The 17,799-nt window shown below is 43.3% G+C and overlaps 1 protein-coding gene across 2 annotated transcripts in view; it reads left to right on the top strand.

Moving 5' to 3' along the window:
• Positions 1-17,799, top strand: part of LOC306944159 (protein eva-1 homolog C-like) — a gene marked incomplete at both ends in the record, with an annotated part of 189,016 nt that overhangs the window by 84,786 nt on the left and 86,431 nt on the right. For both annotated transcript variants that reach the window (XM_079532625.1, XM_079532624.1), the window contains one exon: positions 2,754-2,897. In XM_079532625.1, coding sequence (XP_079388751.1) covers positions 2,754-2,897 — 144 coding nt within the window. The remainder of the gene's footprint in view (positions 1-2,753; positions 2,898-17,799) is intronic.

The raw sequence follows: 17,799 nt of genomic DNA, 5'->3' as shown, positions 1-17,799 counted from the left end.
GTGTTTCACCGCTATTTTGGAAGGTAAGAGTATTTAATAGTATTAATGTTGGTTGTTCCAACACAATTGGCCTCAGGGCCTGGGAATGGGCTGGGAAAGTTTTCATTTACCAGCAAGCATGCTAACCAAACAGCATAGGCTGGTCCTTAGCACAGTTAACACACAAACAGGAACAGCAGTGTTAGGACCCACTCTGCCAGATGAAGCTGCATGACTCTTTGCTTGGCCATTATAACTTGGGCTGCATTGCATTGGTTGGTGGGACTGCAAAGGGGCCATAGCAGGGTCTCACAGCTGTCTGTTGGCAGTATGGCATTTTGGTTTTGGTGGGTAGCATAGGCAAGACTGTCTTCTCCTGGGGAGAAGCTTCTACCTGAAAAAGATAGCAACAGGATTATGCTCACGTACTGTACTAAATACAGTGAGAAAGAGCCTGCTGCCTGGTGCTGTGACTGGCTGACGTGGTGTCTGTGTGGTGAAATCCTCTACCACGTGCCCCTGCTCTTCTCCTCAGAATATCCAGGGAAGCCTTCTGCAAACTGACAGTTGGAAACAGCCCTTGTGATTTCTCACATTGGACCTCTGCAGTGTCTGGCATAACGCCACTTGGCAAAATCATGCTCACAGGATAACTCTTAAACTTGGTGTGTAAGCATTCAGGCCTTGTTTGGTTTTGTAGTGCCAATGAAGCTGTTAAGGTCAGTATGGATAGAGATTGTAGCTTTCTGCATGGGAGAAAGGAGCTTGTCAATACCAAGGCATGACTGATGGTGTCCAGAGAAGCTGGTGATATCATCACGTTCGCATACAGCACATTCAGTGTGCTGACTCTACAGAGCTGGGTCCTGCAGAGTCAATCCAGTCTACTGAGCTGGAGAGCAGAGCCTGTGGCTTGTAACCATTGAAACTACTTGTTCCTACAGGAGGAGAACCCAAAGGCTGATGATCGCAGGACCAGCCGTGGAAGATGTGTGGGTAATTCCTCATCCTCCCATGGAGTGTTGGGGAGTGAGGCCCCTGCACTGCCCTGGAATGCTGTCTGTTTTGTGTGGGAACCAAAACAAATAAAAAGAATAGATACCCTCCATGAAATCTTGTCTAGTGAGTAGACTTGATGACTTTCTCTTACTGGACCTTTGACAAAAAGACAAATGCAGATATTTCTGTTGGAACCTCTGGCATTTGTTGAACAGCAGGTTGCAAGGGGTGCCCTCTGTGAGCAGAGCCCCGCACTGCCCCATCCACGTCAGATCACAGCCAGCTCCAGCTGCTCCTAAGCGATTGCCAGTGGCCAGAGCTGAGCCCTGAGCAATGCTGGGTGCGCTCTGGGAGAGCAGACTGAGGAGAGGGAAAAACTGCTGTGCAACAGCAGCTGGGAGAGAGGATGAGAAATGGGAGAGAAGCAGCCCTGCAACCCCCAAGGGCAGCACAGAAAGAGGGCAGGAGGTGCTTCAGGTGCAGAGCTGAAGCTCCCTGCAGCCCAGGAGCAACCCCTGCTCTCTCGCTCCATGTTCTGAACCAGCCAGCCCTAGTAAGTCTTGTGGACTAACTCAGTCCTGTGTGCCATTCCTCTGCACCACTCAGGAGGAGGAGGTGAAGGAGGGTGGGTGGGGATGAAGGTGTTAGTAGTTTGCTTTCAGTTCTTATTGCTCTCATTTGTTAGCAGCAGCTCACAAATTACATTAATCTCCCTAATGTTTCATCTGTTTTTCTGTAACAGTAACTGGTTTGAAATCTCATTGTCCTTATCTCAACCTGTGATCCTTTTTCTATCATATTTTCCCCACTTGATCTGTTGAAGGAGAGAAAGAGAGCAACATAGTGGTGTTTAGTTGCCTATTGGTGTTAAACCATCATACTTTTTGTATCATTCAATACCTTTTAGGGTCCACTTTCCCTTTCCCTGCTTCCTAACGAGTGACCAAATGGATTTGTATTCTTTTCTCAGTAGATTTTCTATTGCTATAACTTCTTAATGTTAAACAAAAACTATCTTGTTGATTCCCACTGTCATTGGCTGTGGTTGGACAGTGAAAGCAAACTGTCAGTCTGGCATTGAAAATTTGGAGAGCTTGTCCTCTCTGTTTTACACGAGAAAACAGTTGCAAACAATCTGGTGAGTACTTTTGGACTTCTGCGTATTCTCAAGTCCTGATCTGACAAATATTTATACTTGCGTGGAACAAACACAATTAATAGAATATTTCTACCTAGATGGTGGACAGTAAAACTGTAAAAAACCATAGGCTTAGAAATACAGCATCTGCAAAGAGCAGACAGGGACAATGACCACTTCTTTCTGCAGAAGCAGTGTGGAATCTGCAGAGTTGAGACAGCTCTTTTGTACATAGCAAAGGCTAAAGAACCTCACAAACCTCCCACACTCACTCTCTCTCTTCCTCTCAAAATGAAACAAGCAAAATCTGGAAAAAAATCTACACACTCAAATCAATTTTACTCTTCCCTGAAGAAGTTCACAAAGCCCATTTTGCTCATACCCATAAAGTGGAAAGTTGCTAATAATTTTGCATGTTGCTGCGATCAGTTGCATTATCAGACAGCTAAATAAATGATAAACCAATAAATGATACACGTCATAAATTCCACATGCATATTTTAACTGTTACCCATGTATTTTCTTTTCCTGTGGCAGTTATTTAATTTACAAGGAAGCATGTAGTGTTTCTGGATAAATGCACTGGAAAGAGACTCCTGAGATCTTTCTTCCATGCTCTGTCCTTTTTCCTTTACAGACTGCAAGTCAGCTACTGCTCTCCAACTCATGATCAAGCGCTGCCATGGGAAAAGAAGTTGTAGCATATATGCCAGCACCTATGAATTTGGAGATCCTTGTTATCCCGGCATCCAAAAGCATCTGAATGTCATCTATACCTGTGGTGAGTCACAAAATCAGTTCTCGCTGGGGTACGTGTTTGATGAGCAGCAGTACGTGAAAAATGAGAAGAGTTACGCATGTACGTAAAATGTTGTTGAGCTTCCACTTGGCTCATTGTTATTTTCATTTGGTTAAATGGAAAGCCCGTGGATTACCTGAGAGGTTTAATTCCGTCTCTTTTTCTACTTATTGGGTTGACAGGAAAAAGCAGGAAGCATGGAAATGACATTTTGTTAACCCATTCAACACTGCCTCCTCGAGGCAGCAAATTCTGTTAGCCCATTTGATGGCTGGACTAGATGACCTTAGTGGTCTTTTCCAGCATTAATGATTCTATGATCCATCAGGTGCTTTTACCCTGAATGATACCCTGCTGTTTCGTTTTCCTGCAGAAAAGTTGTGGTTAACAGTAGGATCCTTTTTATTTTGTTCTGTATTTCATTTTTTACCAAACAATAAGGCAATCACTAATCCATGCCCACGGCATTCGTTGAAAAAACTTCAGGTGAAAATGGCAATATTTTCCTAAGAAAATACTGTTGTTTGAAAATGACATGTCTTCAGTTGGGATCATAAGTCACAGTGCTGAGTAGACACTGTACTCCTATCTGACTAATCCTCCTGTGCTGCAGAAGAGAACGATGCAGTATGAAAACAACTTCAGGTCTGACTTTCCCAGTTAAGAAATTTTGATCATTTGTAGCTGATAGATATGAAAATATTTGCTTGAGGGTTTTGTTTGTATAGTTGTTGCTAGGATCAGCTTTGCCTCTCCCTCTGTTTCTTTCTACATTCACTGAAAAGAGAAATCCTGGTGCTGTTTTGGATCTGCTGAGTAGATGAGCCATCTGATCTAGCAGATGAGGTGCTGGCTGTGTCTCCAAACAGCAAATCTGTGGATGAATCCCTATGTGCAACAGCAGCATGCTAAATCTGATATATGATTTTTGATATGGAATGCTATAGAATTTGAATAGATGCTGTGGTGTGGCTGATGTGTTGCCTGTTCAAAAACAGTGCAAGAGAATCAAGAGCATGAAGCTCTGAATGCCTGCCTGGCTGTTTGTTTCATTTGGCAGAAGCAGCAGGAATGTTAAACTTTTTTTTCCCTTGTCACTTCTTTGTTTTTGTTTGAAATGATTTAGCAAGAAACAGGAATATTATCTATTCAAAGCCTTGCAAATTTTCTTGCCAGGGAGTTGACACTGCTATATTATTTTTTTCATAAACAGATTGGAGAGAATCTCATTCTCATGGGGATGTGAGCTCCATAATTCAAAATCAGGAACAAACCAAATAGGGCCCCATGATGTATTTCCAAGAAGATCTCCTTCAAAGCCCTATGCAGCCTTCACGCATTGTGGTTCTGATCCCAAAGTCTACTGTAGAAGGCATTGTTGATCTCTTCGCATGACTTCAGCTTTCCTAGTTAAAGCCTAACTGCATCAGGAAATAAGTCACGCTTGAGAGCACAATATGCCCTGGTTTGATTTCCAATAGGTGAAATCTGCCTCATTATTTGAGGGTGTCCATGGTTCCTTCTCAAAACCACGATCTGAGCTATCATGATTCAGCATGTCTGAACTGATCATCAGACACATAATTCTCCTCTCAAAAAGCAAAATCCTTCAAAATATAAAGCCCAACTAAACAAGAAATCAAATTCTAGTTCCACATGGCCATGCTGGATCAAGGATCATTCTGGTATTCTCTTAAAAGAAATTATAAAACCAAGCAACTAGATGTCTTATAGCTTAAAGAATAAATGTGGTGTATTCCTGTTGGATATCTCCTTGTTTTGGGTTTTCATAAGTATGTATGCATGCATTATTACTCCTGCTGTGATGTTCTCTCACTTTCACAAAACCCATGGGAGTGAAAAGGGACTGGCTTTGACTAAGTCATGGCCTGAGCCAGTGACGGAGCAACTTTTGGGAGGGCAGGGCCAACCCAGGGAGCTCAGCTGCATGCAATGTACTGCGGACCAGAAGGGCTGGAGCCAGGATCCACCCCTTCCGAGCCCTCATTTAAGGGTTGGCATTGAGGTGAGGGGGTCTTCTTGGAGGTCCCTGCATGCCTGAGGCCTTCCAAAGGTAAGCGATTCTTTTCCTTCATTCCTGTGTACACAGCCGCAGCATCTGGGCTCGTTCTCATTTACTGTAGCCAAAGATTTTGCCACCCTGTTATTATCACGTTGCTTTCCATCCCATTATAGCATGGCAACTGCTAAAAGTGACTCAGATGGATTTCTTTTGATTTAGGCCAATCTCTTCTGTCACCTGTGTCTGGATACGTATCTTTTTTCCCCACCTCTTACAGTTAAAGATGCTGGATTCATGCAGAGTGGGTTTGTGGCTGTGATGGTTTTTGCTGGAGAGAAGTGACAGACACAGAATAGTCCTAGTGTCACCTGGAAGCAAGACAGATGTACGTCACAGGTTTCTCTGGGCATCGCTTCAGCCGTGGTCTGACTGACCATGTCACTTGTCTTACCTGCGACAAAAAAACTGATGTGTCCATGCCAAGAGTTACTGACCATCAGTGCCTCTTCAGAAGAGGTGGTAAGAGCAAGCCCGCTGATGGATGTGCTATGTGCATGGGAGGACCTTCAAACAGCCATTTTCCTTGTGAGATACTTTACTCGCTGTAGGTTCAGGGCAGCTGAACTCAGCTCTTGGTGCTAAAGCATGAACAGGGCTGGACAGAGAATAATGTCTCTCGCTGACAGCAATTCCTGAAAAAAGAAAAAAATCCAATGAGGGATTACTTTGTGAGGTGATAAAGGATTATATAAATTCAAAACTTGTATTGTGAGCAGAAATCGTGGCCCTTTTGCTGAGGTGGGCTTTACGACTGCTGTTAGTGCTGGTGCAGTTTGCATAGAGAAGCTGTGAACAGCAAGTGATGTGACATCTCCAAGTCCTGATAGGAGTACATCTGAAAAAGTCTCTTGGACTCTTCTTCTGTGACTTTTCAGGAGGAGCTGAGCCCTGTTCCTAATCTCCTGCCTTCTTCAAGAGATAAATAGGTAAGGCAACAGCTCTGGTTTCTTATTAGCTAGTTCCAAATTTCTTGGAGATTCATTCCTACAGCCTCTGTGTTTTATTGGTTGTAAGAATACCTTCCAGACATAAAGACTTAAGTTGATGAATCTGGCTTAAAGGAAAAGTGTTGTTGCATGAGCTTTAACAAGACCAAGTGCAGCGTCTTGCATTTCTGTTACAAAAACTCCGTGCATCGCTACAGGCCTGGGGCAGAGCAGCTAGAAAGCAGCATGGCAGGAAAGTATCTGGGGGTGCTGGCTGACAGCTGGCTGAATGTGAACCAGCAGTGTGCGCAGGTGGCCAAGAGTACCAAGAGCATCCTGGCCTCTGTCACAAACAGTGCGGTGAGCAGGACTAGTGAGGTGATCTGTATTCACGTTGGTGAGGCTGCACATTGAGTACTGTGTTCAGTTGCGGGCCTCTGACTACAGAGATGATGTTGGGGCCCTGGAGTATGTCCAGAGAAGGACGGTTAAGCTGTGAAGGATCTGGAGCACCGCTCTCATGGGGAGTGGCTGAGGAAACTGACATTGTTCAGTCTGGAGAAGTGGAGCTCAGGGGAGACCTTAAGATGCTGTACAGCTTCCTGAAATGAGGTTGTGATGAGGTGAGGATTGGCCTCTGCTCCCCAGTAATGGATCAGACTAGATGATATTGATGGTCTTTCCAATCTTGACAATTCTATGATTCTGCTGGTGTCATTATTGCAGTGATTTTTGTACTTACTGATAAAAGTTATTGTATTCCTCACCTTTTCCTTTTTCTTAATTGTCTATTTGTTATCTTTAAAGATTCTCTTTAACTCTCTAAACATCTTTCCTCCCTGGTGTTCTAGACTTTTTCTGCCTGTACTGAACTTCTAACCCAGCAGTGAGTTTAAAGAAAAGTTGCATTTTTGTCTCACGAGTGATATCACTTCATTCAAGGGAATATTTAAAGGTATGCATTATTTTTAAGTCCCACGCGTTCAATACCATGAAAGTTTAATGCTTTCTCAAGTCCTTGAATAGGGCCTGTCTGTATGTAGCAAGAACGGCGCAATAAGAAGCGAGCAATCCAAGTGACTGCTGTCCTGCCTGCCAGACCTGACCCTTGCAGTCAGTGTAAGCCTCTGGTCTTCAAATGCATGAACTGATCAGAAATGGCCTGATGGGGGGAAAGAAAAGGAGAGGGAGAAAAAAAAAAAGGAGATTGTGAATTTCTTTGTTTGTAGGCATGTTTCAGTGGTTTGGTTATCAGGTCTGCATAACTGGTAGTGGTAATGTTCTGTTAGACGTGGCTATAACAAAATGGAGGAAGTCACAGGTAACTCAATAAGGGAGCTTGATAAGTAAAGGATAAAGCATCACTGCAATCATCAGCCAGTGCTGTTTTATGGTAGCTTTGTGCTACTGAGAGACTAAAGAGGCCGATGAGAGGTGATGGGGATTATCTGGGGTGATCTCTGAGTACTTGGAAAAGCAGTTTGGCTAACTCCAAAATGTCGCGGTTAAATAAATATCCTGTGTATGTTGGACTAGAGGCAGGCTTTGTTTTAGATGAGAGCACTGACGTTTTAGATGAGAGCCTTTTTAATCGCAATGAGGAGAGAGGCTGAAGGTCTGCACGAAGGCTCTCCTGTCATCTCAAAAGGGCCGTGCTGTTGTCCATTACCTCCTGCATAGTGAACTTGTCAGTGTTTCTGACTGCACGTACTTTTATTACTGCTAAAGTGCTTTCTCTTGGTATAAAAAACAATGTCCAGGATCCCCAACAAATGGGGAAAAAGCAGTTCCAGACTTCAAATTAAGAAGAAAACTTAATAGACACCTTTCGAAACAGAGCAATACAGGCAGCCTCTTGCTAGAGGAAGACACAATATATAGAAGGACTTCTTTTGTCAGAAGTTACAAAACTGATTTTTGCCAGCAAACAAACATTTCAAGCAACTTAGCTCCAAGGATATTAAACTGGATATACAGTGTTTGAAACTGTGTAACAGAATTCTTTTGCCATATGGTAAAGCAGAACTCAAAGGCACTCAGATTTTAAATTAAGGCCAAATAGTTTGACCTACCACGTAATGAAGTAATAAGTAATTTTGGAATATAATCCCAAAATATAGCTACTTTCATTGTCAGAAATCAAGGTTCAGATGAGGTTTGGGACGTATGTTCAAAGCCTGAGTCTTATTTTTCTAAGATAATAGAAGCTTGTGTAGTTTTGGTTTTTTGTGCATCAAACCTGTGCTTCTGGTCAAGTTACGTGCATCTCTTATCCAGTCCCATGTAATGACTACAAAGAATGAAACGTTCATGAAGTGGGATTCATCTAACCAAGTGCAGGCATATAAGCATAGAGATTTACAGTGTAAACGTTCCCATCTGAGAAAAATTACTTTTATTGGTAATTGAGAGGAACAGCTGCCTTTGAGGCACAAATCATCTCATCCTAAAGCAGATGCCTGAAAGATGAACAGCATATTTGAGGTGACAGTTCCCCTGTGCTAACTGTAAACTGAGCTGCTTGTACCTAGTTGAGATACACAATCTGTACACAGGACTTCTACAGTGCACATATCTACATCTGATTAGATGGCTTTCAACCACTATGTTCTTGGTCAAGTGTTCATTTTGGTCAAAATTACCACTGCCTTGTAATGATGATTACAACACCTGTCTTTTTTTTCCTTATGAGTCCTGATTTCCACTCCCACCGTTTGATTTTTCTGATCTTTTGTTCTTAGTTTTGTTGTAGATTGCCATGGACTGAAGTCGGTACAGTGGGGGAGAGTGCAGAGTGGCTTTTCATTTGGTTATAGCATTTGTTTCCTGTTCCTGCAAGCAAATGGATGTATTGAACCTCCTTCCAGCCTTTTATATACTTCCATGAAGGGAAGGAAAAGAAAAAAGCTTTTTTCTTCTTTTTAGAAACTGAGATCATTCAGGAATTCTCAAACTTCATAGAACCTATTAGAGAAGCATATGTGTAATAGTGTAACTGCTCCATGATGGGTCGGACATATCAGTTTAAGGCTGATGTTTTCCAGCTTCTGAGGCTGTGACTTTTTCATCTTTACTGATGATTGAGTAACTTTCTTTATGGTTGCAGTTTCCTGGACCTTGGAGAGAAGCAAAGAAGGAAACTCCTCGTTACGCAAGGTTCTTATAACTTGGATCAACAGTACAAATCTGTTGGAGATGATTAATTAAAGGAAAAGGCAAGATCTCTTGCTGGCCTGAGCTAGAGTGAGACACTCAACTCTACTGATGGGCTTGAAGGTACCTGTTATGAACAGAGTCTGTAGTGGCTCTGCTATCATACATCAAGGAAGAATATGCTATAGAGGCAATGGCTTGTTTAGGTTTAAGGTTAGAGGTTGCCCAAGAACGTGGATTGGGATGATGTGTCCAGGAACAAACTTAGCTCGGAGTTAGAAAAGCACAAACAGCCTAATTAGTTTGAAGATGAAGCTTGGTAAATGAGGTAATGGGAAGCTGTCAGTGTGTGGCTCCTTTCTGTCTTTGCTCACCATACAACTCACTGTAGTGTGATCTGAATTGTACGTCCAGAACAATCCGATCATGTCTGGCCTGGCTATCCCAGACAGCAGATTTTCATTACCAGGGAAGGATGAGCTTGTCTGATGTAGATTAGGATAAATAAATATTCTGAGGAAGCAGAGCTTGGCATCTCAGGTGGAGGAGGAGTAGGCAATGCTGTCACCTCTAAAGAAAGGCTTGGAAGCCCTTTAATTATTGCAGAGAAGAAATGGAGACCTGGAGATAAAAGTCATTGCCTTGGGGATAAGGAGGAAAGAAGAAGGGGCTGGAGGATGCTGAGAGAGTTCAAAGGACACTTTTTACAATGATGGAAGCAGAATGCCACCTTACAACTAGGGAAGCTTAGCAAGCCTGCTGCGGTCATTCACTTCAGCCTTACTGAAAATCGTGTAGGGCTTCTACTATGGAAGAAAAGAGTCCTATAGAGAGTTAGTTAAATTACTCTGATGCTCCTGACACACTCAGTTTTGTGTGCCTGAATCCTATATTCCTTTTATTTCTTTCTTGTTGTTGTTGTACTTGATAAAGACCACCATCTAAAAGTGCAGTGGGTAAGGGGCTCAGCGTGGGGTTCTCACGTAGTGTAGGGGATGCTCCAGGGTTGTTTTGCCCAGAGGGTACAGGTGGAGGTACAGCCATGGCTGGTGTATGTGAAGACTTTGTGCAGGGGCTGATGGCAAGGACGGTGGGAAGGCAGGTGGGATTTCTTTTCCTTCTGATATTACCTACATTTTCTTAGAGACTTTTAGAAATGTGTTAGTATGAACCCAGAATGCCCGCTGCAATAATTGTAGTGCTACACTAACATAAACCAAGATTTTATGCTGGCTGACAAATCCTTGAGGTTTCTAACCTCAAAGAGTTGCTACTGTCAAATGATTTTCTCTGGCATACATACGCAAGTCCTTGGGGCTGAACAGCATTTTGCCAAATAGAGAACTGGTCCCAGACTGAGCGTGGCTTTGTGGGTCCCCCCCGGCTGTGCTGAGACCAGCCTACTCTGGGACACAGCCTTGAAAGCAATTGTAGTCCATTCTTAATGTCACCCAAGAAAAGCAGACCTACCTGCGAATGGCTGTGCAGGATGGCATTTGAACCTAATCCATTGTAAGGGAATCTTTCAAGAAGCATGGGGAGAGATAAGTGAAGCAGAGTTAAAGTGATGGGGATTATTTGTATGACGATATTTTTTTTCCCTGTATGCATAACTCTGCTATTGAGACTTTCTGTTCTTTGGCATGATTATTCCTTTTACAGAGTTCTTTTAAAAGTTCTGGATAACTTACAGACATCTACTGTTTTATTGTCACAGCCAGCTTCTTCACCTGGGAACCTCACTGAACATCATCGTTAAATAGGGTTCCTGTTGATTTTTCCATGCATGTCAAGACAAGCAGAGTTGGTAATTGACTTTAATGTTATCAGATGTGAGGCTTCTTTACCGAGATGGCAGCAGGCAGCCAGTCTGCCGTCCTCCTCCATGTGGGAGACTGCAGGCTGTGGTCCGAGGAATGTCTGAGCAATGGATGGCTGACCCTTCATTCAGCGATCTCCTTAACTGCTCCTAATTGAGGCTCATGCCAGAGGCATTGACACCTTGATGGGAACTCATTAGTGCCCGGAGGCTACTGCAGATTGCTGACAGCTCAGTACCATATCGGTTAGATGAAATGCAAAGGGAGTGTTTGGCGATATGACTAAGATATATTTGCATAGATCACAAATGTGCTTTCTCTTTGACTTTTGAAAATGTACCAAGATAATGCCATTTCTTCCACTGTTTATGGAAGGGCTCTCAGCTGGCGATGAGCACCTGTCTGTTTCTCTGCACATCTCCCACTGCCCTGCTGTTTGTTTGCTTGCCCACTCTTTCATCTCTCCACTTCAATGAGCAGACAGGAAATTCTCTGGGATTTGGAAAACTCTTGCTCCTGAGTAGGAGAAGAGCACGATGGAGAGGGGATATAAACAGTGATTTTGTGAAGGCCACCAAAAATGATAAAATATGAGAACACGGTGACGGGGCCCTTTGGTACAACTGGGGCTTGTAAATGACTGCTGACATAGGGAGGGGAAAAAAAAAAAAAAAAGGAGCTTCTCAGGGGTGTCTGTAGTCCCTTGATGAAAGATATCATAGGCATCAGATGCATACTTAATTGCTAGGAAGTGCTCTAATGACTTACATCACTTGGCATGCCTACAGGCTGCCGCAAGGCCTGTCCTGCTGTGCAGTGCACTGGCTTATTGAGAAGCCATCCCTGCTGTGAGTAATTCTGTGGCTACGTAGGCAGGGCTGGTGGGTCTTGAGAGAAAGTGCAAAGACAGTTTACATCAAGGTTTGTGTCACAGGAGCTGAGTCTAAGATCTTTCAGCATAAAGCCTTACCTGTGTGTGCCTCCTCCCTCCCCAGCACTGGTGACTTTTACTGGTGGTGGTGACTGTGTTAGATGAGTAGAGCCATGCTTTGTGGCTGCTGGACATTCATCATGCAGTACTTCTACCCAATCCTTTCTACATCCTGAAATGAAAGGCACCAGGATCAGGCAAGATAATTTGTCATTACGTGTTAGTCACCACAGCTGGGGGCCTCTCTGGCCAAAAGAACTCAGGGAGGAGCTCCAAAGCAGGCAGACTAACTTTGGAAGAGCTCCAAAGCAGGTCAGATTAACAGCTGACCTACATGAGTTAGTCAGGGGGGTTGATGCTGTGCCTTATATGAATTATGTGACTTGTATGACTGTTCTGATTTCTGATGGCTCACTGATGGATGTGTGGCCACTAAAGAACATTTCTCTTGTTCCTGTGCTCTCTTCTGTGAGAAGTGCTGTAGGACACAGAGGCTGATGTTTCCATGTCCTCCCACTACCCATGGGAAGTGCTTTTTCAACATTCAGTGGCATGCTGAGGGTCTGGAGAGCCACTCTCCTCTCCCTCTTCGTATATCTTCTTGTGTTTCTGCTGGCTCTCTGAAGCCTGATGCAGTGGTATTTTATCTTCTGGCTGGATGGAGACTTTAGAACAGACTCTAACATTCTTGGTATCCCTGTGCTCAGCAATGGGGAAGATCCACGGGAAGCCCCCTAAAGGAATTGTCTGCTCAGTGCAGGTGAACTCTCAGGACGCCCACTCTCCGCATTAAGTGAGGAGGAGATTGCTGTGGCAGTTAACCCCAGCACACTCCATCTTCAGGAAAGGTCCAGTTTCCACTTTTCCTGTTTCTGTTTCAGGACCTCAGTTCATTCAAAGTGGACCCACCCAAACAGTCAGTGCCCTTCAGACAGACACTTCAAATACTGTTGGCAGTGGCTACTTTTCATGTTGTGATTTAGTCATTGTTTGGCCAAGCCACTCTTGTTCAGCTCCTTTAATCTTTCCTCATAAATCAAGCTTCCCAGTCTCTGTTGTCTTTGTGTTGCTCTTTTCCTCAGTCACCTCTTTCTTGTAACAAGCACTGAGTAAGCTGCTGGCCTTTTTACCTTGGGGGCAGAAGCTTGTGATTTTTTTTTTTTTGGCCATATGTTAACGATGGATGCTGTTTCAGAATTGCTACCCAAGAGCCATGGCTGAATCTCTTTCAGAAGTTTCACTCTCAGGTATCTTGATGCTCAGTATTTCACTTATTTACCCTCATTTTGGTGAACCCACATTTTCACCTTTTGGTGAACCCTTATTTACCCTCATTTTGATGGAAAGTAGCAACTTCGGAAAGCCAGAGTATTTCTGCTGGGAAGCAGGATCCTGGGGGCTGATATCACAGCATCCCTTCCGGTTGGTAGTTTGCCTGGCTCTGCTAATATAAAGACGTGGGGACTTAAGGATGACTGATACTGCATAGTATAAATAGCAAAGCAAATCCCACTAAATCCCTTTAGAATATATTTAACTAAATTCCTAACCCATGAGGCCAGGCTGGGCCGTGTCTTATCTTTAAAAGCCATCTTACAGGTGGGTGCAAGAACTCTGGAGGCTGGTTAATCCAACCAGATGTAGCCTTGGTGCCTCCAGGGAAGGAGTGAGGGAGGGAGGACAAGGAGTTGGAGATTTCATTTGCTGGAAGTGTCACTCCATTGTGGTTCAAGCCGAAGCATCAGGGAGAGGAATATACCTGGTATGCAGCTCCATCTGGAGTCCAACGGATCTGTTATCTATCTATCTATCTGAAAAGGGAGCATCCTGACTGAGGCTGTAGTGATCTAGGGAGTGTGTATCAGGTACCAGGCAGTAGATGGAACTTACTCTGGCTAGTCCCTAGGTCATGTATATTTGCTTCAAGCTTTGACAAAATGGTTCTAGTATTTCTTTTCTAAAAAGAAAACATGAATAATTTTTTTTTTTTGAAGGGTACATGAAAGCTTAGAAGGAAAATGAATTGTGTCATACAAGGACCAAAAATATCCCAGCACATTATTAACCCTTCTCTATATTGACAATATTTGTGGGTTTTTTTTGGGGGGGGGAACAGCTTGGTATTTGGCATGGCTCGTGGGCACTGGCCTTAGACTTCCTCCTTGCCCAGAGAGATGGTGGAAACCCCATCCCTGGAATCACTGAGGGTCAGGCTGACAGGGCTCTGAGCGCCTGATGAGCTGTAGGTGTTCCTGTTCATGGCGGGGGAGCCTTCCATCTAAAATGATTCTACGATTCTTAGCCCTAGCAGTTTGTCACAAGCTCTTTGGCACTGGGCAGCCACTGCAGGGCCCAGGGCTGCCAGCTGCTGGGCAAACCAGAGAAATAGCAGCGTCACCACCTCCCTTGGCCTTTCAGCTTATGCTTGTAGTGCAGAAGTGATCACGCAGGTGTGGTGAGTCTCTGTCAGTGCCTGCGGTTCCTGTTGAACTTCAGTGGTGTGAAGCTTTGGGAAGTACAGGTGTTAAGCTCCTGCCCAACGTCTCCACTGTGGTCACGGTCATGAAGTCAGTCACGAATTCAATGGCTGTCCTGCATTTTTCCTTTATTTTTTTCATTCTTCTGGATTATTCTTATAATTCATAGAATGAAAAATAACAGAGATTAAATTCCCATCTCATGTGTTTGTGGATTTTATTTTATTTTTTTTTCAGTGAAAAACCCAAACCATTCAGGGTTTATCCCAGGATTACACACTAACACACATTCCTTGATGTGCCCCATATTGATCAAAGGGTCCAAATCCTGCTGTGTGATAGCTGTACCTGATACCCACAATTACGAAAGGCAGAATTTCTCCTTTTGCTATTACAGATATCAAAACCTTCTGCAGATGCGTTGGGTGTCAGCGAAGAATGAAGTGCTGGGTGTTGGTACTGTGTTGTGACTGCTGAGAGGAGTGAGTCTCTTAGTGAATTGCAGTAGGAATAAGCAATGTAAATTTTCTATCAGACATTAGCCTATTACTGTATTAACAAATGTGTGGATTCACTCTCCTTCATCACCTTGTACCTCTTTGTCCCTTAAGTTATCCTTAATTAGAAACTTCTGTTGCCTCTGACAGAAGACGAAACAGTGAAGGCACAGATATGTTTGAATTTTTGTTTTTATTTTCCTTCCTGTTCCCATTCGGTGTTGTCAGGGCAGTAATTTCTCTCCAAGCCACACTTCGGCACGTGCATATGTTTGTATTTAATTTCCAGATGGGGAGGCAGGCTTCTAATAGCAGCACAGTTTGCTGCTTTATAGATGCGGATGACTGACTGACCTGCCTTTTGCAGATTGCCAGGAAACTCCGCCCCATACCTTGGGATGCCAACACACTCATGTCTGAGCCAGGCTGTTTGAATTTCAACAAGGAGTGATTTACCTGTCCAGACTGCATGAAGGTTCAACAGTTCTCTACCTATGTGAGACTGGCTTGCCTTTGAATTCAGGGTCTTATGAACTGCTTTACGTCTTGGCATGATTGCTCTTTGTGGATGTGTTTCCCAAAGTCTCGAGCAGATAGATTTAGTTCAAGAAAATGTATTTAATTATCAGCACTGCTGAGTTTTGTTTGTTTGTTTGTTTGTTTGTTTGCTTTTCAGGGTAAAAAATATTTTTCTAAGAGGTGTTGGTGATGATTTCTCTCTGTTTTCCTGGAAGAGCTCCTCTGCAGGCTTCTCATTGCATCTCAGGTGTCTCATCCTGGCTTGGTGACTTGTATTTCCTCGTGGAGCAAGTTGTAGATCTCATTGCAGCCCAGTGCAACCCACAGATGCTTTTGAAGTTCAAGGCTAAAGGGTTGGACTAGCAGTGGATGCAGTCCTGAGTGTAAGCAGAGTGCGTAGACATATTGATCTGAATGGGAACGCAGTTGCAGATAGGTATGTCATTAAATGCTCTGATGCTGACCAGATGTAACTATACACATTATAATCACCACATATGGACTAGATAACCTGGCTTCCCTTTGTAGTCAGTATATGAAAAGAAATACACGGTTCTGGGTTGCAGCTCATTTCATTTTTAAAATGTCTCAGGCACCGTACAAGTGCTTATTTTTCTTTCATTGATGAAGGGGAACTGTGTTGACTGGAACAGACGTGTTATTAACATCTGTAGTTAGGTCTAATAAATCTTAGCTTGGATTCTATAAAGTTATGTATTTTATGAACTGTTTGCCGTTTTTCTTAAAGAGTCCTCAAACCTCACAATATTTAAATGCAATTCTATTGTGTTGGTTATAAGTTTAATAATTTGCTTCAGATGTTTGTTATATTTTTAAACTTACAAGAAGCTGTTACAAAGTAGTTGTATCACAGAAAACCCACAAGTGAGATGTAGTTCAGTAACATCTACTTTAGGGCAATAAGCCTCTTCTGAAGGGCGTGTATTTGCTGCTGTTGTACCCAGTTCTGTAGGATGGGATTCAGTTTCTCATTCTGCTACCAATTGTAGCCGCCTGGAGGCAGATGAAATATCAAAGCTCCTATTATAGGCAGTGAGCCTAAGAAACTTTGTTTTTATACCAACTAGATACAAGAGTTCGTTTCCCTATATATATGTGCATTGAGATATTTTAGACACTGTTTTTCTCATAGAGTCTACCTATTATTTGCAGACCTTGTCTTTGTTGGAGCCCAGGCCTTTCAAAATCATTCTGCACTTAAGTTTAACAGGATTGTATGGGTATTTGCAGGGTTGAATTGCTCTCAGACTGTCAAGATCTGATCAGTGCTGACACTTACGGAATCATATAATCACAGAATTGTAGGGGTTGGAAGGGATCTCTGGGGATCATCTAGTTCACCTCCACCTCCACTAAACCAGGTTCCCTTCAGGAGTTTGCAGTCAGGAGTTCGTCCACCTAACAGCCATGTGAATGTTCACATTGCAGCCACGTAAATGTTTGTCTGAATTCAGAGCTGGCTCCCCAGATTCTTGTCACTCTGTGAGGAGGAAGCCCTGGGGAAAGGGTTTGTATTTTTCTAAGGGATACGCCGGTCCTAATATAGTGTCATTTCTCTGGCAGCCATCCCTGTGGAGAATAGTGGGAATGTAAGAAAGGCTGTTTCCATTGCTATTTCATATTTGCTTTTACCAGTCTTTGAAAACAACAAATCCCAAAAATGGACATGGTAGTGTTATCCTGCCTGTGGCACAGAAAAGCGAGGGGATCAATCTGTTTTAAGATATCAAAAGAATCCATGTCCTTCTGAAGAGCATTTCCTTTTTCCAGTCAGCGATAAAAGAAAAACATTCCCATTCTTTTTATTTCAGTGGAAAACTACTAAACTCAAAAGCAAGGGTTTGGTGTTAGGGCTGTAGTCCTAACATTGGAAACTTTGGAAAAATTATTTCCAACAAGAACTACTCTGAACCAATTAAAGAATAGGAATTTGTCCTACAGTCAAAAGCTCCTTGAGGTATTTTACAGTAAATTTATGTAGTAACGTGATGTTCTGGTCATACTCCAGCCAAATCTGCAAGAAGAAATCTGCTTGGGCATCCTGTGCCACCTGGAGAAAGATCTAGGCAGGAGGAGAGAACATCCCAGTCAACAAGCCCTACATTGGGGAGCATTTTCCTGCCTTGGATCCCATGGTCCCATGAGAGCAAGGGATCCAGGAGGGTAGAACACAGTCACCCAGCAGCTCAATGCATCCTTTTCCTAGGTGCCGGTTCTCAGACAGCAGCTGCACTATGTGCTGCTCTCTGGTCCACTGAGGGCAGGGGGATCCTTCTGTCTGATACTAATGACTTTGCCCATGTTTGGATGGAAAAAGTTGTTGGAGAACCTCCACCATTATTTTGAATGGACACCAAGGTAGGCTACTTTGAAAAGTTTAAAAATACAGACTTCTCAGACCAGTGGGTTTTTTGGCCATTCAATTAACATTTATTTCTTCAGTAATGATTTTTAAAA

The sequence above is a fragment of the Tetrao urogallus genome, assembly GCF_951394365.1.
Source record: "Tetrao urogallus genome assembly, chromosome: 2".
NCBI lineage: Eukaryota > Metazoa > Chordata > Aves > Galliformes > Phasianidae > Tetrao > Tetrao urogallus.
The sequence above is the reverse complement of the archived record's forward strand: the minus strand, read 5'-3'. Positions and strand labels throughout refer to the sequence as shown.